The 7932-nt window shown below is 42.5% G+C and overlaps 2 protein-coding genes across 2 annotated transcripts; both read right to left on the bottom strand.

The window, feature by feature from the left end:
* Window positions 1-1226: 1226 nt before the first annotated feature.
* LOC307058995 (elongation factor 1-alpha 1-like) lies at window positions 1227-3463 on the bottom strand (the record flags this gene model as incomplete). Its single annotated transcript, XM_079712682.1, is given in 3 exon segments — window positions 1227-2782; window positions 2786-3252; window positions 3457-3463. Coding segments are annotated over 3 exon segments (1359 nt in total). The 3' UTR covers window positions 1227-1897.
* Window positions 3464-6765: 3302 nt separating this feature from the next.
* On the bottom strand, window positions 6766-7215 carry LOC307058996 (histone H2B type 1-L-like; the record flags this gene model as incomplete). The annotated part of the gene is made up of 1 exon (XM_079712683.1): window positions 6766-7215. One exon carries the CDS (start codon window positions 7213-7215, stop codon window positions 6766-6768), a length of 450 nt encoding a protein of 149 aa, XP_079568809.1.
* Window positions 7216-7932: the final 717 nt, after the last annotated feature.

Below are 7932 nucleotides of genomic sequence, written 5' to 3' on the forward strand. Positions count from 1 at the left end.
CCGAGGAGAGAGTTCTTAACAACATGTGGATCAGAAGCTCCTTTGAGAAACTGGTAAAAAGTATACATATTGGACATAGATGGTATTTCATGGGCTCATAAAAGGAATTCCCAGAGCTCCATGGATTCCTGTCAACAGCTTGGAGTCTAGGATTTTAGAGTCTGAGGTGTAAAGATCCAAAATTTAAGGCTAGAGAGGAAAGGACAGACAAAATGCATAAAGAACACATTGAACAAGAGTGAATTTGTCACCATTTATTCACTATGTGCAGTAGACCTATATATTCTCGAGAAGTTAGATCAGGTCTTAACACTTCATAACTCAGAATGCAAGATAGCCCATTTGGAAAAATTTTGATTCTCAAAGGCCTGAAGGCCCAAAATGACTGTATCTCATGAGATTTAAAAGTAAATAAAAACAGTGGGGTGTTTATTTTTTAGCCTGATTAAGGAGGAAGTCCATGAATTTCTTCTTAAGGCCCTTTGAACTTGTCTTCCATTGCTAGTCTTGGAAAATATATTCAACAGGGTCTATGTCATTGAATAAATCATTTATTAAGTTTACAAGAAACATTCCCAATACCCTTTTTCAGAGATAAAAAGGAGCTGGAAAGCTTGTACAGAGAGATGATTATTCTTTGTCTCTGTGTCTTAACCAACCGCGCTATGCCTCTGTTTCCTCATAAATGGAGATAACAGTAGTTCCTATCTTACATGTTTGGGGGTGAATAACATTAAATATTTGTTAAGCATTTTGGCCAGTGCATGGCACATGGTTAATGCTCCATGTTTGGGCTATTATTAGTGCTAGTATTAGCATTCTTATTTCTCATGACATTTCTCAGAGGCCCAGAGAAAAAGAAAGTGGCATTTTGAACCATGAAGACATACACTTGAAGTCTTGAATTACCATTTTCTTTCTTTGTGGTCTGTGGTAAATTACTAACCACTGTTCCCTTATCTGTAATGTAGGCGAAAATTCGTATTTTCGTGAGGACTGAGTGAAAACATAGGATTATGTGTTTATGCATATGTTTGACAAATATAGTTTACATATATTCTTAAGAACTTGTAAGTGCATTAATGGAAGTTCTTTTGGATGTAAACATAAAAAAAAAAAAACAATTCCAGATTATTTAAACAAAAAAAATTCTCTTGAAAGTTAAGTTTGCTGACCGCACTTAAGCAATTACTGAACACTCGGTCCTGTCTTTTTCTTCAGTTCCTTTTCCTAATTTCTAGGAAAACAAATCTGATTGATCCAGCTGGGCAGATGCCTGCATAGATCAAATATGATGACCCAAGACAGAGGGTAAAAACATAATGGCCACACATGGCGCTCAGCCCTGAGTGGAGCTGTTCCTAGGAAAGAAGTAATAATGGAGTCCTGAAGTTGTCCCAGATGATGTCTGGGCCGCCCTTCAGTCCCATAACCCGAGTTCACAGGGATCTCTATTAACTGTATCCAAAGCTCATGTTTGTTCTTAGCCTTCTAGACATCACACCAACTTGGTCATGTCCTCCTTGGTGAAATACATTATTTTCTTGACTTTTTTGACTCCGCTCTCCTGATTTTCTCCCAAACTCACTTGTCACTCTTTTTTTTTTTTTTTTTTCTCAGTAAACTTTTTTAATGGGTCTCAAATACTGTGACAGATTTTTGGTCAAGTTGTTTCCATTAAAAAGTACTGATTTTAAAAACTAATAACTTAAAACTGCCACACACAAAACAAATTGTCCACAACACATTCTCCTTTCCTTCTGAAGGTTTTACGATACATTGTTATCATTAACCAGTCTTTTGCTATTAAACTTAAATGGCCAATTGAGACAAACAGTTCTGAGACCGTTCTTCCACCACTGATGAAGATTGCGGCGGCAGGTATTGAGGATAATATTCATTTAGCCTTCTGAGCTTTCTGGGTAGACTTGGTGACCTTGCCAGCTCCAGCTGCCTTCTTGTCCACTGCTTTGATGACACCCACAGCAACCGTCTGTCTCATGTCACGAACAGCAAAGCGGCCCAGAGGAGGATAGTCAGAGAAGCTTTCAACACACATGGGTTTGCCAGGAACCATATCAACGATGGCAGCATCACCAGATTTCAAGAATTTGGGGCCATCTTCCAGCTTTTTCCCAGAACGACGATCAGTCTTCTCCTTCAGCTCAGCAAATGTGCAGGTAATGTGAGCTGTGTGACAGTCCAGCACAGGTGCATAGCCAGCACTGCTTTGGCCTGGATGGTTCAAGATAATCACCTGAGCTGTGAAGCCAGCTGCTTCCATAGGTGGGTCATTTTTGCTGTAACCAGCCACATTGCCATGACGAACATCTTTGACAGACACGTTCTTGACATTGAAGCCCACATTGTCCCCAGGAAGGGCTTCACTCAAAGCTTCATGGTGCATTTCAACAGACTTCACTTCAGTTGTCACGTTGACTGGAGCAAAGGTGACCACCATGCCAGGTTTGAGAACACCAGTCTCCACTGGACCCACAGGGACAGTGCCAATACCACCAATTTTGTAGACGTCCTGGAGGGGCAAACGCAAGGGCCTGTCAGTTGGGTGAGTTGGTGGCAGGATGCAATCCAGAGCTTCAAGCAGTGTGGTTCCACTGGCATTGCCATCTTTACAGGTGACTTTCCATCCCTTGGACCATGACATGTTAGCACTTGGCTCCAGCATGTTGCCACCATTCCAGCCAGAAATTGGCACAAATGCTACTGTGTCGCGGTTGTAGCCAACTTTCTTAATGTAGGTGCTGACTTCCTTTACAATTTCCTAGTATCTCTTCTGGCTGTAGGGTGGCTCGGTGGAATCCATTTTATTAACTCCAGCAATTAGTTGTTTCACACCCAGAGTGTAGGCCAGAAGGGCATACTCATGGGTCTGCCCATTCTTGGAAATACCTGCTTCAAATTCATCAATAACAGCAGCAACAATCAGGACAGCACAGTCAGCCTGGGATGTGTCTGTAATCATGTTTTTGATGAAGTCTCTGTGTCCTGGGGCATCAGTGATGGTCACATAGTACTTGCTGGTCTCGAATTTCCATAGGGAGATATCAATGGTGATACCACGCTTGCGTTCAGCTTTCAGTTTGTCCAAGACCCAGGCATACTTGAAGGATCCCTTCCCCGACTCGGCAGCCTCCTTCTTGAACTTTTCAATGGTTCTCTTGTCGATCCCACCACATTTGTAGATCAGATGGCCAGTAGTGGTGGACTTCCCCGAATCTACATGTCCGATGACTTGTCACTCTTTAGAATCTTTTGCTGTCTCTTTTTCTCTAAAGTTTGGAATGCCTGCAGGATAAACTCACTTCTTTATTCTTCCTCCATGGGTAATCTCCAATCTCATGCCATGCTGACAACATTAAAATATCTATTTCCAAATTTTCTATGTCCAGTCCCCATTTGCCTTTGAATTCCAGACTCGCATATACAACTACTCACTTGACATCTACAATGGAGTGCTAAGGGCATTTAAAAATTGTCATGTTCCAGTCTCAGAAAACTCATCCTCTCCTAGAATTCTTGATTATCCAAGAACTTTATTAGCACTGCAGGGCAGTAGATAAACACAGAACCTCTGGAGCCACACTGCCTTGGGTCTAACACCAGCCCCACACTTTGCTCAATTAAAAGGAGAGAAAAGTTGCATCTAGATAATGTGCATGTTAAGCAGAGGGAGTGAGTTAACGTTTCTAAAGAGATTGGCATAGTTTCCTAAACATATAAAGGGCTCAACAAATGTTAGCTACTTGATTCTTCACCCATAAAACCTAACTCTTCAATAAATCCTTTTGACTTTCTCCTCCTAAATCTAATTCTAATAATTTCACCAGAATTATTGCAATAAGCTTTCAATTTTATTCCCTGCTTCTTTCTACTTTTGATCCCATAAAATTCATTCTCCCCATAGTGGCTAGAGTTATTAAAAATTCTAAGAGTTTCCCATGACACAATAAGAATCTGGGTGCCTTCTTTTGGCCTATAAGGTCCAACATGTTCAGGTACCTGTTTAATCCCCAGCCTCATTTTTTACCCCTTTACCTTACTAATCTCCTAGCATACAGACCTTATATTCCTTGAGCACAAACTCCTCCCTGCCTTGGCCTGGAACTTTTATTCCCTGGGTTGTGGGTTCCCTTATCTAAAGCATCACGTAATTACTATCACAGCACCTGGTTTTATTTCAAATAGTTTCACAGGCCTCAGAACTTCTATTTGAAATATCTTGCTGAGTTATCAACGTGTTGATTATCTCTCTCCTCCCACTTGGATATCAGCCCCAGAAGATCAGCCTGTCTGTCTCACCACTGTAACTAAGGCCTCTCACAGAGGAAATCCAATCAATATTTGACAAAATACTGAATGGAATCGCTTCTCTACTGCCATTAGAGACATCTTCCTAACAATGGAGCCAATTATGTCAGTCCCTGCTCAGAAGCTTTCTATAAATTTTTGTCGTCTGCAAAATAAATTTAAACTTCATTATTTGACATCCACACCCTTCACCTTCTTCTATCATACACTTATCTTTGCCACCAGGAAGCTGATGTGGGCAGGGGCTTTGGTAGCTTGTTCTTCACCATATATTAGACATTCTCAAAGCCTCCTACCAAATAAGCAGCACTGTATCTGCTGGGCACTTTTTAGTAATCCGAGTTCTCAGATCTCCCCCAGAGCTAATGAAACAGAAACTTGGGAATGGGACCAGCAATCTGTCCTTTAACAAGCCCTCTGGGTGATTCTGATGCACACTCAAGTGCTTTATGTCCTCAGTACATAATTTAGTGCTTGGCACTTGAATATGAATGAACTTGGTGGATGCTCCTCTGTCTGCCTAGAAGGCCCTTACATCAGGCAGTGCAAGTGCCTTGCCAAAAGTCATTTGCCCTCTTCCTTTCTAATATAGCCTCAATTTTGTTGAGGTGTCCCTTTCCTCCCTGCCTTGTGCTCCAGGGAAGGCAGAGTCCCTCTCTTAGCCTCAGGAATGGGGTTCTGATTCAACCACATCAATCCTAAGTGTCCCATGTCCCTTTAGTAATGATTAATTTGGGGGTCTGGGTATACATCCAGTTGTTTGTGACTGTGAGAGCCTTTAACGATGGAGGCCAGCTTCCCCAAGGATATAATAATGATTAAGCTGAAATTGAAGTTGTTGATCAATAAACTGTGTGTGTGCTGGGGATGGATGTGGAATCAGGGGCATTTCAGACAGAGAAAAACAGCAAAGGCCTAGAAAAAAAACAAACCAAAAAACAATGAAGAAACACAAAACAAAAGGGAGAAAAAGAATCCTCTGAGGTTGGGTTGGAGAGTTAGGTGAGGGCCAAACTTTTCAGGGCTTGGGGCCATAGCACAGGTTTTTGATTTTTGTGAGGTGGATGATCATCCAAAGGCTGTGAGCAGGTAAAAAACAAAAAGCCCCCATGGTGACTCTGGAATGGAAACTAAATACCCTATGAACAGAGGAGTTTCAGTACTACCTCAGACTAAAGTCAAGGTGAGCAGAAACAGTCGAAATGCAATTGTAATTCAGTAATCTGAAAATAAAGACTTGTTTGTATCTTTGTGCTTATTTTATTATTTACCTTTTTGAGACAATAAAATGGAGACCAGATAGACTGGCCCTGGAGGCTGGCTAGGAGTGTTTCTCAAGGACACTGATAGCAATGCTTGGGTGGATTTGGCCTTTCCATTTATGGGTGAAGTGCCCTCAACTGAACCTTTTTCACCTGACTTCCTGAAGGACACCTCTACCTTGCAGTTTCTGGAGAAATGAGGAAAGAACCCTGCTCTTTATTTCCCGGGGTTTAATCTCTTGGGCACTATGCGATCACAAACCGTAGGCTTCCAAACCTCAGTGTTCAGCTCACAACATTAAAAAGCATCTCTACTTCTACATTTGTTCCTCTCTGCGTTCTGAGCCGACCCTGGGTCCCTCTCTTCTTCCTTGCCAGGATCCCTCTACAGTTTCTGAACCAAGCAGAGGGAGGAGATATGGAGGCAGGATAGGGCGATGGGCTCAGAAGGGAGCTCACGGGGGACAGAAAAGGACAGATTGGAGGTGACAGAGCCAATCTTTATATTATGTGGCTACTCTAGTGAGAAGACAGGCGGCTGAATACAGAATTCTGTGAATTTTGCAGGTCTAGTTTGTAAAACGAGTCAGGAGAGTGGGGAGAAGACTGCATTCTCCAAACAAAAATCTAATGACCAGGAAAGAGAGAAAACAAAATAAAAAGTTAGTAACTATTTTCCCCTTACTGGAGAGCTGCAGCCACCCAACATAATATGCTTGTAAAGAATCTTAGATAAAATGTTCAGCCAAGACTTGAAAGCCCTAGGCAAAGGGCTGGGGGTGAGGGAGTGTGAGGAAAGGGAATTAGATCCACACAAAGGAACCTAGGCGGAAGACCCTCAAAGTCATACTAAGAAAGTTCCGGTTTTAGACGGTGGGACTTTCAAACATAACTGTGGTCTCTTGGACGTTACAGCCTGACGCTTTACATAAAACCAAGACCAGAGCTTCACAAAGCACCAATTCCAGCCCAAAGAGCACCCTGTACAAATTTTATAAAGGTGACCTAGAGCTCCAAGGATTGGGGTTAGCACTAAGTGGTTTCAGTGCACGTTCGCTTTAGCCGTTGGGAACCCTCATACGCGGAACAGTAGATTTGCCGCCCGAGGATCGCTTACTTTTTAAGTACTTTGTTTGCTAAGCGTTACCCTTGACACTAATTTAATTCCCAGAGTTCACGAAACCGCACAAGCTAGTGCGCAGCTGATTGTGAAAACGTGAAATGGCTCTGAAAAGTGGCTATAAACATACTTGGAGCTGGTATACTTGGTGACAGCCTTGGTGCCCCCGGACACAGCGTGCTTGGCCAGCTCCCCGGGCAGCAGCAGGCGTACGGCCATCTGGATTTCTCCGGAAGTGATGGTCGAGTGCTTGTTGTAATGCGCCAGGCGTGACGCTTCTCCCGCGATGCGCTCCAAGATGTCATTGACGAACGAGTTCATGATGCCCATGGCCTTGCACCAGATGCCGGGGTCCGGATGGCCCTGATTCAGCACCTTGTACACGTACACGGAGTAGCTCTCCTTACGGCTACACTTGCGCTTCTTCCCATCTCTTTCCTGGGCCTTGGTCACCGCCTTCTTGGAGCCCTTCTTCGGGGCCAGGGGCTTCACTAGTCCAGGCATTGTACCGTCGATGTCTTCTGAAAGAAAAGAAAACGGTGTATGTCCCACCGGATCCTGCTTATTTGTAGGCAACGTTACGCAAATGAAGACTTAGTTATGCAATTGCTGATTCGTTCGTCTTGAGGTCTGCATGCAAATAAATCATTCCAGATATACTGTCTCACTGGTCATATCCTGAGACAGTTTTCCAGCAATCAGGCCACCTTCTTTAATCTAGTTAACCTATTTTATAATGAGTTCTGATTCGTTTATAACAATTCAGATTAGTTTGTTAATTTTAAAAACTAGAAGTAACTCTCTCCAGTGTTTTGAAATACCAAGGAGGCAAAGCTCGTGACACGGTTAGTCTCCGATTTGCAAGACCCATTTACAGCTCCTGGAAAAGCTGTATCTTTACATTTGAATCCAGTGAGAGGGAAAGGAAGAACTGAGAAAAAATAGGCGGTTATCCAGACAATTCCGAGTACAGTGTTTTGCACTGTACAGAAAATACAGAAATACAGCGTAAAAACAAAGGGCAGGGAAATGAAATTACATCACTTGAAGGGAGATAAGAAAGAAAAGAATTTCGTAGCCTATATGGCTATAAACCTTTGAATTGGAAAGGAGCAAATCACATCCAGTTTAGCCACAAAGTTGGGTCAGAAATAGTTCTTCAGCCTAACTAGTGAAATGATAAAACAAACAAAAAACCCAAAAACTTACTAAAAATTAAGA

This window comes from Hyperoodon ampullatus, assembly GCF_949752795.1.
Source record: "Hyperoodon ampullatus genome assembly, chromosome: 10".
In the NCBI taxonomy this organism is placed as follows: domain Eukaryota; kingdom Metazoa; phylum Chordata; class Mammalia; order Artiodactyla; family Ziphiidae; genus Hyperoodon; species Hyperoodon ampullatus.